The sequence below is a fragment of the Felis catus genome, chromosome E1, assembly GCF_018350175.1.
Source record: "Felis catus isolate Fca126 chromosome E1, F.catus_Fca126_mat1.0, whole genome shotgun sequence".
NCBI classification, from domain to species: domain Eukaryota; kingdom Metazoa; phylum Chordata; class Mammalia; order Carnivora; family Felidae; genus Felis; species Felis catus.
The window spans coordinates 35,077,238-35,092,984 of NC_058381.1; the positions used below are offsets into that span (position 1 = coordinate 35,077,238).

The 15,747-nt window shown below is 60.8% G+C and overlaps 2 protein-coding genes across 7 annotated transcripts; one reads left to right on the top strand and one right to left on the bottom strand.

The window, feature by feature from the left end:
* Positions 1 to 41: 41 nt before the first annotated feature.
* Positions 42 to 4,137, top strand: LOC109494089. The gene is made up of 5 exons (XM_045044171.1): positions 42 to 79; positions 219 to 288; positions 403 to 640; positions 938 to 1,563; positions 3,322 to 4,137. Exons 1-5 carry the CDS (start codon positions 42 to 44, stop codon positions 3,385 to 3,387), a joined length of 1,038 nt encoding a protein of 345 aa, XP_044900106.1. The 3' UTR covers positions 3,388 to 4,137.
* Positions 4,138 to 4,884: 747 nt separating this feature from the next.
* Positions 4,885 to 12,547, bottom strand: SPATA20 (spermatogenesis associated 20). 6 transcript variants are annotated; one of them, XM_045045186.1, is made up of 17 exons: positions 12,416 to 12,545; positions 12,075 to 12,226; positions 11,232 to 11,411; positions 11,057 to 11,121; positions 10,738 to 10,892; positions 10,522 to 10,665; positions 10,195 to 10,417; positions 9,707 to 9,837; positions 9,512 to 9,616; positions 9,198 to 9,272; positions 8,889 to 9,098; positions 8,613 to 8,805; positions 8,121 to 8,289; positions 7,609 to 7,820; positions 6,155 to 6,354; positions 5,408 to 5,488; positions 4,885 to 5,239 (listed from the first exon to the last, which is right to left on the bottom strand). In XM_045045186.1, the coding sequence occupies exons 3-17, from the start codon at positions 11,354 to 11,356 to the stop codon at positions 5,069 to 5,071; spliced, it is 2,259 nt and encodes a 752-aa protein (XP_044901121.1). In that variant the 5' UTR covers positions 11,357 to 11,411; positions 12,075 to 12,226; positions 12,416 to 12,545; the 3' UTR covers positions 4,885 to 5,068. The 6 variants fall into 6 exon arrangements, with proteins under 6 accessions (XP_044901121.1, XP_023099957.1, XP_044901123.1 ...); XM_023244189.2 differs by having other exon boundaries at positions 10,195 to 10,396; positions 12,416 to 12,542; XM_045045188.1 differs by lacking the exon at positions 12,075 to 12,226 and having other exon boundaries at positions 12,416 to 12,547.
* Between the last annotated feature and the right edge of the window lie 3,200 nt (positions 12,548 to 15,747).

Here is a 15,747-nt window from a genome sequence, read left to right on the forward strand (position 1 = left end):
GAGACGGTGGGGGGCCGTCCCGGGCGGGGGTGGAGGCGGAGATGCCGCCGCCGCAGCCGCCGCGGTGGCTGCCGCTGCCGTAGCTGTCGCCGGCGCCACTGCCTCCTCCTCCGGCCGAGACGCGGAGCGAGCGAGCGAAAGCGGCCGCGAGGAGCCCGGCGCACACCACAGCTGGATCCCTCACTCCAACTTCAAGCCTCGGCCCCGCCTCTCCCCAGCCAGCCTCGCAGCCAATCGCTGCGCGCCGCCGGCCCCGAGCCCCGCGCCCATTGGCGGGCCGCCGTGGCAGTGCGGGCGGGGGCGCCGGGGGAGAGAACCACAGCTGGAATCCGGTTCCCACCCTGAAGCCCAGGACCGCCCCTCTCCCCTCCCCTTGCCCCTGGGTCCGCTCCCGAAGGCCAGAGCCAATTAGACGGCTACCCAGACCGAACCCATTTTCCTATTGGCCGCTGGGGTCTCTGGGACTCCCCTGGAGGGAGCCCCGGGGAATCAGAGTATTCGGCGCCGGGTCCCGGGATAGCGCTGCGGGCCCCGGGGCATCCTTTGTCCAAGACCCCTGAATTGGACCGCAGCCGGAGGGCGGGGCCCAGCTCTGGGCGGGCCTGGGCAGAAGAGAGGCTGGCGGCCGGGGCTGTGGGTGGTGACCAGGGTCCCCAGAGCGAAACCCTGGGTGTCCACCGGATTAATCGCCTACCCTGGAGTCGAGCCCGGGAGCGCGACTGAAGAAGGGGAGGAGCGGAGCAGGAGGTCCCGGGGGTAGGGGCTTCAGGCTTGGAGAAACAGGCGGAGCCTAGGAAAGTCCGGGGCAAGCAAGGTCTGGGCGTGGTTTCCACCAACCTCCTTATGTAGACCCCTCTCCCAGGTCTACTTCTGCGACGTTGACCCTGACCTTCTAACGCTAAGCCGCCGACCCTGACCTCAGGTCAACACTCCTGAGCTTCCTCCTCTCTGCCCCTAGGGATCCTTTGGAGGCTGTGGATCTCTCGCAGGGGCTTCGAGCTCGAACACGTGGCCCCAAACAGGTCAAGCCAGTCCCAGAGCCCAGGTCCCCAAGATCAGCTGAGGAGCAGAGAGAAGCTCCCTCGAAGGGACCTGCGGGGGCCTCCGGTGTGTGGGAGGGAGTGGAAGCACGGAGCTGGGCTTTGCTGGCTCTTGGCCTGCAAGGTCTTACCAACCTCCCACCCCGTGTCTCAGTTTTTCCCTCTCGAGTTCCAGTACGGCTGGGAAGGCAGCCGCAGGGCAGGAGCTTCTCGAGGCTGCTCTCGCACACCTCTGCTACCGGGGGAGCGGGTCCTCGAGTGTCTGCAGCTCTCCACTCGCGCACACGCTCGTGTGCCCCGGGAACCTCGCCCCGCCCCACCTTCGCGAGTCCCCGGGCTCAGTCAGCTCCTGCTCCCTCTCACCGCCAGCGCCGCCCCAAAAGGCTGTAGGTGCCCGGGTGCAGAGCGCCGCGGGAGCGCTGGGCGCTGGAGCGAGGTGGGGCGGAGAGAGCGTCGAGCATTAGACGTCCGGAAAGCACTTCCCCACCTCTGGGAAGATGGACACGGCGGCGGGACCAAGAAGGTCAGTCAGTGCTGGGTCCCGAGACTTCGGGGCGCTGACGCCACTGCGGAGAGGCAGAGGCGTGGACCGGATGATCTCCCGTCCCCGCCCCCCTCCCCCCGAGCCACCCGAGCAGCCCCCGCGTGCCTCCGGCCGCCCGGGGTGGGTGTCTCAGCCCCCTCGAGGGCGGGCTGCAGCGAGTGCAGTGGGGAGGCGCCGAGGGGTTGCAGCCTCTCGGGTTGCCCTTTCGCCAAATCCGGGCACCGAGTTGTGTAAATGAGGCCGAGCTCATTTGCATTGCATGCTAATGAGCAGATCCCTTAAGTGCCTTTCCCTCCTGGCGGGAGTCTCTGCTCTCATTCCGCGTGTGCCGCGCCAGGCTTGAACTCTCAGCGGTCTTCTGGGAGAGGGGCCTATTTATGGTTCACTCCACGTGTCTGACACCTTCATCCCTCCCGCAGGTCCGCAGTCTGCCTGGTCGGCCTGCCCTTCCCCCACAGCGTCAAGAAGCCCCAGGGCTGGCACCAGGACGTAGGGACTTTAATCATCCCCTCTTTGCGGAGGGTACAATGAGCCCAGAGAGGCTTGCCCAGCCCTGTGGCCAAGTTTCCTGGTGGTCAGCACGTCCCACACCTCCATCCATCATCCAGGCCACCCCTGTCTCTGGGCTGAGCTCTATTCTAGAGCATACCCAGGAAGGTGGCAGGGTGTGGGGCAGACACATTTACCTCCCTGGCCTTGGGACCTGGGGTGGCCTGCCCCCTAAAGCATCCTGATCCCTGGGTGGGGGCACCAGGGGGCCCCGCCTCAGATGCTCTCTTAGCCTGAGTGGGTAAGGGGAGAAGGGAGGCAAGACCTACAGAGAAGGCAAAAAAAAGGGTGAAACCCTCTTTAACTCCTACCTTCCAAGTCTCAGCTCCATCATCACCTCCTCAGAATGGCCTTTTTCAGCAAGTATTGCAGTGCTTACTAAGTGTCAAGGTGCTGAGGACACAGTACAGAACTAGACAAGAATCTGGAACCTCAAAGGCTTCACCCAGACTCGGATTATAGGTTTATGTTTGTAGTAATGAAACCCCCCTCTAGGCTCTATGTTCCCTCGGGCAAGACTTTATGTCCATTTTGCTCACCAGAGCCTGGTCCCATGTTTGGCACATAGTAGGTACTTAATAAATCTTTATTAGATGAATAACCTTAGGCAGGGAGGAGAATGAGAGGGACAAGAAATTCCTTTCCTTGGGCCTCAGTTTCCTAACAAAGAAGTTAGACCTAAATGTGTCTAAGATGTCCTCTGGGTTTGAGGGAGAGCCTTCATACCTGCTCTGCCAGCCCCGCCAGCCCCCTCCAACCGTCTCCCCCTTACACCTCCTTCACAGCCTGGCTGGCTCCCTCAGGAACTGAGATAATCTTCCCATCTCTGACATGCTCTGCTCAGCGATGACATCATTCCATGTAGTCACCTCACAGCCTTGGGAGTTGGGTGGAGGTCGTCCCATTTTTTGGATAAGGAAACTGAGGCTTGGGGAGATGACATTATTTCAGTGGCTTCTCAAACTGGGAGGTCCTGTCTCCAATGGCACTGGCCCACAGCTCCTCCAGAACAGCCCCTGCTGGCTGAGCGAGGAGCGGACGCACGAGGGACCAGCAAAGGCTGCAGACTTTAAAAATCCCGTATCTGAGCAAGACTTACGTTCAGCTTTGTCCTAGTCAGAAAATGCTAGCTCTCCCGGGAGCCCTAACCCTTTAAGGCCCTAACTCCTTCCTTTGAACCTGTTACAGGATCCCTTTCTCAAGCACATGCCTGGTATCAGGGGAAGGGAACTGAGGACACACAGAGCAGAGTGAAGGCTGGCTAGAGAGGTAGGAAACACCAAATGCACCTCCTTTCACAACTGTGCCTGCACCTCCTGGAGGAAGAGGAAGGTTCAGCAGTTTTTACTGTACCCTGAAGGCCCCAGAAAGCGCCAGATGTGATGAGTGGTCGCAGGTCCGTCTGTTACCCTCCCTGGGCCTTGAATATCTAACCATCGAAGGCCAAAGGTACCTGCCTCACTGCCTCATTCGTATGGGTCAATGAGACGGACGCAGAGGGTTTTGCAAACTGCCCAGACTTTCCAGAGCCAGGGCTGGGGCTGCCAAAAAGGCCACCTGTGCTTCACCACACTCCATCCTCCCTCCTCACTGCCCAAGCCCCCCCAGACCCGGCTCCACTGGCCCAGTCCTCAGACTTCCTGGCCAACACTGAGCAGGCTCTAGCCAGAAAAGGGCCAGCTGACCTTGTTGGCCAGAGCCCTAATCCCCTCCAGATGGGCCAAGGTGGCTTGCACCACCAAAAGCTGCCCAGCCAAAGCTGACCCTGGTCCCACTGAGCATGTGTGGCTGTGTGTGACCGTGTGCAGACCTTGCAGTGACAGTCCGGTCTCCCACTCCTCCCCACTGCTGACATCCGACAAACAGTGGCCCCACTCCAGTCTCGCCTCCAACAGCCTCTTCCGGCTGTCTGTACTGGGTGGCTCTGGGGCTGCGACAGTGCCCAGGCTCGGCAGACCCCTGGAGGGTGTGGGGAGGGAGAAGCTCCTCCCACCCCCCCCAGCCCCCCACCCCCGCCTGTCAGCCTCATCCCGCTGCACCTGCCCTTCCCAAAGCATGCTTCCCAGTACCTTCCCCGCGGCGGAAGCTAGATGGGGTTTCTGGGGTCTGTGAAGATGTGGAAGCCAAGGACAGGACTTGTGATCATCTCCCAACACGGAAGGGACAGGAGGAGGCCACAGAAAAGTACCAGCTTTCCCTGCAGCAGGAAGGAACCCGATTTGGAGAATGACTTCCAACCCAACGGATGTTCCAAATGAAGGAGAACTCTCCCCAGACTGGTTTGTGTGAAAGCAGGGGCAGGGACAGTATGACCTCCTGCAGGGAGGCCTCCATCCTGGTAAGGCTGGGGGCTGGGTGGACACCCCCAAAATGACCATCCCTGGTTCTTAGCTCCCATGATGTGCCAGAGAATATGCAAATGTTACCCTTCCTTGAAAAATAAACGCTCATGTGAAGCATCCTCTACCCCTGCCCCAGCTTAAAACAGGAGACAATGGGAAGAGGAGAGCAGGCCCCTTTCTTAACCCCACTGAGGGCAAGGACTAGCCTTTCCCCTCCAGGACAAGTCCACACCCCAACCCCACCCCTGGTGATCATCACAGGCCCCCTGCCCTCAGTTTCATTCAAGCTGCAATGACCATGGACGGGGCGGCGTCAGCCTGGTGACCTCTAGAGGTGAAGAAGGAATTCGAGAAGGCAAAGGGGTCAGCCGGAGGCCCCTCTCTCCCAAGCAAGGCTGAGGCCCTGAGATTACCGCAGGATGGCGTTAGGTTTATTCCAGGGTGAGTGGGGGCCCATGGCGGGCCAGTGAGGATGTCCGAGGGCATCCGGTGACAGGGTGCCCGGGGATGGCCGCAGGGTGTGCAGGGCCCTGCCAGGCCTGAGTCTCTGATCAGCTGGGAAGCTCTGCCCCAGCCCAAGGAGGGCGAGGCAGTCACTGATGTAGCAGTTTTCGTAACTCACAGGGCTCCGTGATGGGCACTGAGCAGGCTTGATTCTCACACACGTAGGCCGTGGCCCGGTCTTCTAGCCGTCGCAGGGTACTCAGGAAGGGCAGCTGACGGGACAGGAAGCTGGAGGGGTCCCCGTTGGCCAAGATCAGCACCTGTGATAGCAGCAGAGTAGACGGTCACCCAGGGGGGCGCTGGGACACTGGCAGGGCCCACTGGTGGGCTTCCTCTCCCAGGCCTACAGAAGAGGGGATCATTGGAGAGCCGCATGGGGGTGGCAGACAAGGGAGCTGGAGGGTGGGGCCGGGCTCACAGTCTCGAACCTTGTTAGGAATGTAGATGGAGTGGACACACTGCAACAGAGCCTTGGTGTCCTTGGCCTGGGGGTCTCCACAGATCACGATCTGGCCGGAACAGAAAGGCAACTCCAGGGTCAGGTGCAGGGAGCTGGATCCCCACCTACCACGGTTTCCCCATCCTCCCTCCACCCCACACTACATCCCCGGGAAGGAATGGGGACTCAGCTCAGCATCCTCCAGACCCGCTGCTGGGAGGCTGCCTCAGGGAGTCACTGCTGGGCATGTGGGAACACGTACGTACACACATGAGCACACACACAGACACACACACATACACACACACACAGAGGCAGAGATATACAGGCAAACGTGCAAATATAAGCCGGCAGACCTGAACCCGGGGCATACACGTGCAGACAGGCAAACATTTACTGGTGAACGCTCAGTGTTCAGAGCCCCTGCCTCTTGCCCTCCCTACTCTGAGAGCCCCAGTAACAGGCAGGCACAGAGGCGCTCCCTTGCCAGAGGCCTGGCTCCTCAGATGCACACTCACTCAGATACCTCCGCTGCCTAAAGCAGCTCGTATAGATATGCCCCTGGAGATACCTGCACACGTACTCATAGATGGCCGCACGCTCACAGACCTGAGCTCTGGAGGGACAGCTCCAGGAGCCCCACCCCATGCCCCTGTCCCCCACGGCAGCCCCAGATGCCCCCCCACTCAGGGTCCCAATGCAAACGCCCTCGCCCCCCCCCCCCCCACACACACACCTGCTTGAGGGTCTGCTGATGGGCTGAGAGGGCGCGGACCATCTCAGGCAAGGCCACGGGCACACGGCGCAGGCGCTCAGAGAAGGCGGTCAACAGGCTCACGCACTTGTCCATCCAGTCTTTGTGGCCCGTAAAGCCGTGCAGCCGAAGCAGGTTGTGGGCTGAGACGGAGTTGGCACTGGGCTCAGCGCCATCCTGGTCTGCAGGGGGCAGCGGGGGGTGGGGGCGGTGAGGGAGGGTCACTGGGTCCCGAGACTGTGGCCAGAGTGGCGGGGGACGGGGACGGGATGCAGAAGAGTCTACCGAACCCAGCCCCCACCCCCACCCCCCCGAGCTGTTCAAGCCAGAGTGCCGTCACCCTTGCCTCTCCCTCCCTCTCTCTCACTCACTCCCCACTTCTAATTCCCACCCCCCCACCCACCCGAGTCCACCGGGCCTGCAGCCGGAGTAGACCCGAATCCTATCATTTCTCCCCATCTCATACTTCCGGCTCGTCCGAAGCCTTTGCCAGCCCCTGTGGGACTGAATGCCACTGACAGGTTTCCTACCTGGTCACCCTGTTTCCCCTGCCCCCTTCTGAAGGTCCCTCCTCCATTTTCAGTCGGAATGACGTTCCTAGACCTCACCGGAGCTGATCATGACCCACTTAAAGCCCTCCAGAGATGTCCACTACTCGTCATGCCTGTAAGACCTTGCAGGGACCCAGCTTTGCCCACGTGGGCACACCCCGCCTCTGCCTCGACCCTCCTGGCCTCCCATAGCCCTTGGCTCAACGACACCTGTTCCAGGTTTGGTCTGACCTCCCGGGAGCTGAGTCAGGCCCCACCGCTGTTCTCTCCCCAGGTCTCTTTGGGGACTAACGTTGACGTCAGCTGACATTGACGGAGGACCTACAATCTGCCAGACGTGCACTAGACCCTGGGCATGTAGCGACAAAAGGCAAGGCCTTGCTCTCAGGACACTTACACTTGGGTCGGGTAGGGGAGAGAGCAGACCATTAACAGACATGTCCGGTGACGGAGAGCGCTCCTGAAGAGGAAGGGGCCAGGCACCTACTCCTTTATGGCACCCTCGTTGCAACCACCCATCTGAGCGTGCACTTTCATGTTAGTTATTACTGTTGACTAGTTGTTTCCCCGGGGCCACACTCTTGTACTTCGGGAGGGTAGGGACCGAGCGGGCCTCGTGTGATATATGAATCCCAAGCATGGCAGTCATTGCTGCCAAGCGTGTTCGCATAATGGCCAAATTCATCTCTCTCGCCACCCCGCGAGTACCAATGTTGGCTGTTTCACATATCGAGAAACCGACGCTCTGGAATTTAATGAGACCAACCCAAAGTCAGTTAGCGGTGGAACCCACGCTGGCTCCTTACGACCACACTGCGCTGATGCCTCCCACAGGGAGAGCCAAGCCCTTACCGGGTCCAGGCCAGCTCCAAGCCCACCACTGACCGTCCTTCAGACGCAGGGGCAGACCAGCCCCCAGCTCGGCCTCGCTGCAGAAGTAGCCGCCACCTTGGGAGTCCCAGAAGAGCCTGTCCTGGGCATCTTGCAGCCTCAGAGCCCACTCGAGCCACGAGCTCTCCTGCGAGGCCTCGTACAGGTCCAGTAGGCCCCGCACTACGAAGGCATAGTCCTCCAGGAAGCCCCAGCAGGGCGGGTTGCTGGGGGGGGGAGGGGACAGACATTAGGGAAGAGGCTACAGGCAGGCCTAGGGAGAGAGAGGCTTTCCCAGAGGAGGCCCTTTGCACGCGTCGTTTCGCTTAACCCTCAAAATCTACCTCTTTGATGGGTACCATTAGCCCATTTTCTGGATGAGTAACTGGGCCCGGGGAAGCTCAGAGCTCACGGCGAGCAGATGGCAGAGTCGGGGTTGGGGCCTAACAGGAGGTAGGGGAGAGGGGCAGAGACAGGCCTGGGATGCCCAGGGAGACAAAGCCTTCCCAGGCTGCCCGGCCCCCGACCTGTGCTCCACGGTTCCCCCGGAGCCTGCATAGCATGTCCGCATGAGGCGGCCGCTGGCCACGTCAAACATATGCCGCTTCAGGAACTTGGCACCATTGGTGGCATAGTTGATCAGCCTCTCCAGGCCCAGGACAGCCCCAGTCACAGCGAACCCAGACACCATCAGTCCTGGAGGGAGGAAACACTGGTGGCTGTGAGAAGCTGGCCGGGGCGGGGGGGGGGGGGCGCCTTCCAGGTATGCCCACCCTGACCCCCCCGAGCCCTGGCCTCTCTGGAGCAATGGGGTGAATGGGTAAGCGCTCCCGGCCCCTGTGTGTGACGTCGGGTGGGTCACTTAAGCTCTCCAAGCCTCAGTTCACTCGTTTGTAAACTGAGGATCAGAAACAGGATACAGGGAGACCTGATTTCTAGCAGGTGCCTGGCACACAGAAGGGGCCCTCGTAGAGGGTAAATCTGTAAATGGGACCCGGCCTCAGGCACGGCCGCCCCACCGTTCCAGGAAGCCAGCATCTTGCTGTCCAGGTGCGGCCTCGGCCGATGTTTCCGGGCCTGGAAGAGCTTCTCCAGCCCCGTATTGAGCAAGGTCCGCACGGCCTCCACGTCCAGGCCGAAGCGGGCAGCGGTCAGTTCCAGCGAATAGCGGACAGTCAGCACATTCCGGCCGTGCAGCTCCCCCTTGGGGTCCTGAGGAAAACGGCCCCTGTGAGAGGGAGTCCCCGTCACCCACCTGGCTTCAGGACCCCTTCCCCATCCTCCAGCGTCCTCACCTGACTGGGGCTGATGTTGCCCGCCTCCGTGAGCCCGTAATGCTTCATGAGGAGCTGGCCCGAGGTCAGGGGCTCCGTGGCACCCGGCACAGGCTCAGAAAGTAGCTGCTGGACCTCTTTGACCGTCCACACGTAGAAGGCACCCTCTTTGGGCTGCATGCCCCGCTCTGGGGGCGAGTCTGCGTCCTCTGCGCTGCAGAAGCCTCCAGACTGTGGGGAGAGGAGATTTGGCTGGCCCCGGCCTTCAGGGCAACGGGGGGCCCCCAAGCCCTCCCACAGCCAGGCCCGCCTGCCTCAGTGGACACACACCCGATGACTCAGGTTCCGAGCCACGTACTGCAGGATGCCTCTGGCAACATCGGAGTAGAACTCGTCACCAGAGATCTGAGTGGGGAGGAAGCAGACTGTAAACAGAGTACCAGGCCACCACCTGCCTGGGTACAGAGGGGACAGCCAACATCATCCCAAGAGGGCCCAGGAGGGAGCCTGGGCACAGGGGAGGGAATTAAGAATGAAGTTGAGGCGGAGCCATAAGTCCCCAAGAAAGCCCTTGACTAAGAGGGGCAGCCGGGGGTAGGTGGACAGGCTAGGTGTCTTTGCTCTGGGCTGGGTTCAGGGGTCACCTGGAAGGCCTGTGAATAGGCCACCGCGAGCTGCGCCTGGTCGTACAGCATCTTCTCGAAATGGGGGATGTGCCACTGGCGGTCCGTGGAGTAGCGGTGGAAGCCCTGTGCCGGGCAGGACACGGGGCTGGTGGCCAAGCCCAGCCTCTGCCTCCGCCCCGCTGCCCCCTCCCGGGAATGCCTAATCCCCCTCACCTGTCCCACGTGGTCTCGGATGCCCCCGTTAGCCATCATCTTCAGGGTGTGCAAGGCCATCTGCTGGGCCCGAGAGCCATCCTGGGTGAGTCGATGGCTGAGCCAGTAGGAGAACAGGAAGCTCAGGATCACTGTGGGCACCAAGTGCACTTGGGTGAGAGAATGGGGGACGCAGAGGGCAGAGATCGGGCCAGGCTGGGGTTGGGAGTGCACTCAACAGGCCGTCTCCCTGGACAGACTGCAGGTTAGGGAGTCAGCGGTCAGCACAGACGACCGAAGATCACTACCCAGGCCAGCGTCCCGGCGTTGCTGCGGAGACCAGAAGTTAGGTCTACGCTAGGTAGCTAGTGCCAGGCTGGGGTAAGGAGGTCACTGGCCAGTCAGGAGAGCAGGAGGCTAGTGACCAAGCCAGAGGTCAGAAGCTGTTGACCAGGACAGGGATCAGAAAGCTGGGATGGGGATGGGGCAGGCATGAAGGGGACACTGACCCGGCGTGGGGAACTTGGGGGCCTCGGCGAAGCCCCCGTACTCCTCGTCATAGCTCTCGTCCAGCTGCTGGAAGCAGCGGCTGTTCATGGTGGCACCGGAGGGCGGCAGCTGGCGGTCACCCATGCTGATCTCTGAGCGGGCCAGTAGGGCTGCGGTGACACGTTGGCTGTTCTCTAGCAGGGTGTTCTTGTTCTGTTTCCACTGTGGGAGGCAGGGGCAGACCTGGAGGTCAGCATGCGGTGTGGGGGGGGGAGGGCTCTTGTTTTCTTGCCCTTGACCCCCCCCAGTCCTCACCCCTCTCCCCTCCCCAGGGGGCATATACCCACCTGCTCCCGTATCCTCAGCAACACCGTGCGGAAGCCAACTCGGGTCAAGCCATCCTCAAGGGGAAAGTAGGTGCCCCCCACAAAGGGCTGGAGGTTGGGAGTCAACCACACGTTCATGGGCCAGCCCCCACCACTGCTGGTGGCCTAGCAGAGAGAGGGCGGGGGTGAGGGGAGCGCCCCCCCCCCCACCGCCCAATACGTGGACACACTACTCACTTGTATGAAGGTCATATACACCTTGTCCACATCTGGCCGCTCCTCCCGGTCCACTTTCACGCTGACAAAGTCCTCACTGAGCAGGCGGCCGATCTCCTCATTCTGGAAGGACTCCTCCTCCATCATGTGGCACCAGTGGCAGGTGGAGTACCCCACTGGAACGGGAACGTGGTGGGCCGGGCGGGGGGCGGGGCGAGGGGGGCATCCAGTGACTGGCTAGAGATTTCCTGGGAGGCCGCAGGCCCAGAGGACCCTTCTGCCCCTGCCCCCATCCACTACCGCTCCCTTCCTCCCGTCCCAGGGAAGGTGGCTGTGTTACCTGAAAGGAAAATTGGCTTGTTTTCTTTCCTGGCCTTGTCGAAGGCTTCCGGTCCCCAGGGGTACCTAGGGCGAGCAGGGCTGGGCATCACTCACTGGCCCCCGGGTGTGGGGGAGGGGTGTAGGAGGGGCCAAGGGCCCAGCTGCCCCAGGGCAAGGACATCAGGGGTACTCACCAGTCCACAGGGTTGTAGGCATGCTGCAGGAGGTACGGTGACTTCTCATTGATCAGGCGGTTGGGGACCTTCTGGGGTGTGGATGGGGAGCAGTTGGTCCGGCTTCCCTTCCCTCCAGCGGGCATGGGCCCTGAACTGCTGACCGTCACACTTCGGTCCTTGTCCCGGGAGGAGCTACACCTGGCACGGGCAGGCAGGTGCAGTGAGGGCTTTCCAGCCCACTCCCTCCTAGGCTTTCCCCAGAGCTCCGCTCCGCTCCACTCCCCCCTGCCCTCTGGCACCTCCCCCCCGGAACCCCCTGCTCCCAGCCCAACCCACCTTTCTGAACCACGGGGGAGACCGTGGCCTTTGTGCTCCCCCTTGTGTTTTGGGGGGGGTGAAGAAAGGTGGCTCATTGGGGGCTCCCTGCCAGGTTAGTCTCCCCCAACCTCTCGGACCTGGCGGTGGGAAGGCTGATGACTGTGAGGTCAGGGTGAGTCACAATGGACAGAATGGTCCTTCGGCCTCCATTCTTTCCCCCTAATAAGGCCCCTCCCCAGGGAGGCTGCCCTGGAGGGGTCTCTCTGGCAGGCCTGGGTTGGTGGTCTGGGCAGGAGGCTGCAAGCTCTTGGTGGCTGGACAGGGCAATAATCGGATCTGGGACCAGACCGAGTGAGGGACACCGAGGGGAAAATTGACACAGAGGACCGTCTCACTCAACATCCATGCCCTGGGCACTTCCATGAGGCCAGACCCCCAGGACCCCTAGGAAGTCATTAACTGGCTCAGATCTCACAGGGCTCAGCTTGGGAGCCTGGTGCCCCGGCGGCGGCGCGGGGAGTGGGGGGGGGGGGGTAGGCAGACCTAAATGACAGGCTCCTGAAGCCACGAGGACTGTGATCAGCCCAGGGTGCTGCCGGATAAGGATCCTCGGCCCAGCATTGGGGTTCAAGGAAGGCTTCCTGGAGGGGGTGTCTGAAGAGACCCAAGGGAGCTAGCCCTGCAGCTGGAAGGGACTGAAAGGAGTAGAGGGAAGGAGGTGGTTACTGCCCGGACCAGGTCGCGAGCGCAGACTTGGTGCGGCGGAGTTCCGGAGGAGGCAGTAGGGGTGGCGGGGCTGGTACTAGGGAACCAGCGCGGTGACGGCCGGCCCGGGGCCCCTCGGGCGCAGCGCTCGCCGCAGCCACCCGCTCACCCGCCCGTACCTGGGGCTCGCGGCGAGGCCCGCCCGGGCGCAGGGCAGCAGGAGGCCGCGGCCCAGCCAGGTCCGAGCGCCCAGCATGGCTGCTGGCGGCCGAGGCCGGGACGCTGCGCACCGGGAGGAAGGGCGGCAGGCTGCGAGGGGGCGGGCCCCGGCACCCACCCGAGCCGCAGGCGGGTCTTCGCCGTGACTCCCGGCCGCGTGGCCGGTCTCCGCGCGCCGCCCGGTGGCCGAACTTGGGATTGCAGACCGGACCGCCCGGGCTTGGGAGGACCGGAGTCTGTGTGCAAAACCGGGCCGACTCAGCGAGGCCTAAGCCAGCGGCCGGCGGGAGAATAACCCCCCTGAGGAGAACATGGGCGGTTATGAGGATGCCAGGGCCTCGGGTCATTTTGTCGAACTTCGCTCCTTTTACAAATGAGAAATGAGGCGCCAGCAGAAGGCATGGCTTGTCCAGGCCTGCCTGGCCAGTGAGCTTTGGCTCTGCCCCTCCCTCTCCAGGGCCTGCCCAAATCCCACCCACGCCAAGAAGCCTTCCCTGAATAACGACGACGAGCCAACTTTGTGTCCCATCATGTACTTTTACACTTGTCTCATTCGCTACATTTTGCCAATATTTATTGAGTGCCTGCTGCCTGCCAGGCACCCTGCTTAGGTACGACGGTGGGTGGAGAGAGACCAGGCTCCTGCTCTTGTGTTGCTCACAGTCTGTTGAAGGAGACGGAAGCTAATCTGACAGCCATACACACGAATGTACAACCACCCACTGTAAGAAGGGCTGTGACTAACAAGGAGCCTGGCCTGGTGGGAGAGGCTTCCCTGAGGAAATCACATCTGTGTAGCAGCCGTGGAGGAACAAGAAGGTGGGGTGTGGAGAGGGCGTGGGGGGAGTGCTGGGGAAGCAGGAGGAACATGTGCAAAGGCCCTGTGGCATAGTGGTGAGTCAGAGTTGAGGAACTACGGAAGGCCGGCATGGCTGCCGGGCAAGCATCCAGGTCTTGGAGGGACTCCAGAAGTCTGCGTAGCAATTCTGGTTGCTGATGAAAGAAGAAAGATGTTGAAGGGCTTTGGTCAGGGGAGTGATCCTGCACTTTGGAAAGGTCCCTCTGGCTTCCTAGTGGAGAATGGACTGGAAAGGGGCAGGAGCGGAAGGAGGATTGGTTGGGAGGCCGTAGCAGGACCCAGGGGAGATGGCGGAGGTCTGCAGCAGGTGGAGGCAGAGGTAGTGAGAAGGGTCTTGAGGCCTGTAGAGGAGGAAACATCCCAAAAATTGGCAGTGAGGGAGGGGGAGGCATCAAGAGTGGTTTGCAGAGGGGGGATTATGCTGGACGGTGAGGCCATTTGCTGAGGAGGGGGCACTGAGAGGCTCACGTGGGGGTTCGTGACGTCGTTTTTGGACATGTTCGCTTGAGGTGCCCTTGGGACGCGTGTGTGGAGACAGCACGGCTCTGGGACGCAGAGGAGAGGTTGGTGGGAGGGATCAGGGTGTTCATTGTGGAGACAGTGCAGGCATGGAAGGGAATCATCTGGGGAGCAGCAAGAGAGAAGCAGGCTCAGGCCTGGGCTCAGGGAACTCAGGAGTGCCCCTGTGAAAGAGAAGCACTAGAAGGTCAAGGGAACCCCAGGAGAGGTGGTGTCCCAAAGGCAAAGGGATGGAGAGTTGCAAGGAGGGAGGACCTTCATGGTCGGACTCTGGAAAAGCCAACCAAGATGGGACTGAAAAAAGCCTACTGGTTTCAGCATCATGGCGGCCATTGGGTGGGCTTAGCATACAGTGTTCCAGTGAGGCGGGGCTGACGGCAGAAGCCGACTGAAGTGGGTTAGGAGGACAGGAAAGAAGGGACACGGGGGGCACCTGGGTGGCTCAGTCACTGCGGCTTCCGACTTTGGCTCAGGTCATGGTCTCAGGGTTCCTGAGTTCAAGCCCCACGTTGGCTTGTTGCTGTCACCACAGAGCCTGGATCCTCTGTACCCCTCCCCCTTTCTCAGCTAGTGCTCTCTCTCTCTCAAAATACAAACATTTAAAAAAAGAAAGGAGACATAGGGAGGTAGTATGGGTGTTTGATACGAAGGGAAAGATGGAAAGGCTTTCAAGATGGATGAGGCAGATTATGACAAATATCAAGGGACAGGCTTTGGTTGAGAGAAGGCGATTGATGACATTGAAGGTGGGGTCATGGCAGAGAGGTTGGCAAGCCGGAGGGTATGGTGGATGCCAAGGAATGAGATTAAGATCAGAGAACAGGAAGCCTGCCTTGAGTGGGGAGGAATTTGGGGTGATGACAAGTCCAAAAATGTGACCATGGGTGAGAGGTCAAGGCCATCCTCCTGAATAATAGAGTCACGCGGGGTTAAGCAAGATCTGGATGAGAAGACTGTGAGCCAAGCCTGAAGCCTGGTGAGAATGGGGTGGGGCACAGACCCAGGCAACGAGGAGGCACAGCAGCCCAGTGGCTTGAGCCTCCAAGAAGGAAGGCTCTCATTGGAGGAAAACGGTCCAGAAATAGCTACAGGGAGCAAAACTACCAATCTCTTCTTGGTGGCGGTCAAGCAGGACCCCTTGGGAGTCCTGAGGAAAGCCAAGTCCATGGGGAGAGTCAGTTTAGAAGAGGAGGGCGCAGGTAGGGAAGGGGTGACAGGTGGGACAGTGGCCAAGAACGATGGAGACCTCCCAGGTGTAGGTGCACATGCCAGAAGACAGATGGGGGCTGGACTCGGCACTGCCGGGCAAGACCAGGAATGAGGGGTATGGTGGGCTCACTGCTCAGGGTTAGTCTCTGAAGGGGGTAGGCCCCGGGCCAAACGGACACTGACCCGGGAGGAGCCGCCGAGCAAACCTCATAAGGAAGGAATTCTTGTTCCCGTCTGACAAGTAAGGAAACGGAGGCACAGAGTCATAGAGAGGTTAAGTAATTTACTCAAGGTCAGGGAGCATAACCACTTATTACTAAGTGATTACTATTATTATTAAGTGCACATCTTGGAGCAGAGTTCTGAACTCTGGGGGTCTGACTCCTAGTAGGTGCTCTTGTCCATCCCGCCTATAACAGTCACAGCAGAACTCCCTCTCTCCCTCTAAAAAAAACACCAAAACCTAAACCAAAACCCAGCAGATCCTTTCCCTGCATCCCCCTTCCACTTAAGAAAGACAGCAGCATCCTGTTCCCCACCCCCTCCCCACCCCCCAATTTTCTTCTGGCCTATAGAAGGCCATCTTCCCTCGGTAGCAGGCTCCTTGTAGGGCCAGACTCTGAGCACTGAGGACAAATCAGCGGTTGGGAGAGCATTGAGCAGAAAAGGAGTAGGGGTGACCAAGGTGGCCCCAGGATGAGGTAC

Coding starts and splice junctions, on each gene's coding strand:
- LOC109494089 (XM_045044171.1), top strand. CDS start 42: ATGCCGCCGCCGCAGCCGCCGCGGTGGCTGCCGCTGCC. Junction 289..402: donor ATTGGCGGGCCGCCGTGGCA/GTGCGGGCGGGG, acceptor CCCGAAGGCCAG/AGCCAATTAGACGGCTACCC. Junction 641..937: donor GGCGGCCGGGGCTGTGGGTG/GTGACCAGGGTC, acceptor AACACTCCTGAG/CTTCCTCCTCTCTGCCCCTA.
- SPATA20 (XM_045045188.1), bottom strand. CDS start 12,492: ATGCTGGGCGCTCGGACCTGGCTGGGCCGCGGCCTCCTGCTGCCCTGC. Junction 10,893..11,056: donor CAAGCCAATTTTCCTTTCAG/GTAACACAGCCA, acceptor TTCCCGTTCCAG/TGGGGTACTCCACCTGCCAC. Junction 10,666..10,737: donor TGTATATGACCTTCATACAA/GTGAGTAGTGTG, acceptor TCTCTCTGCTAG/GCCACCAGCAGTGGTGGGGG.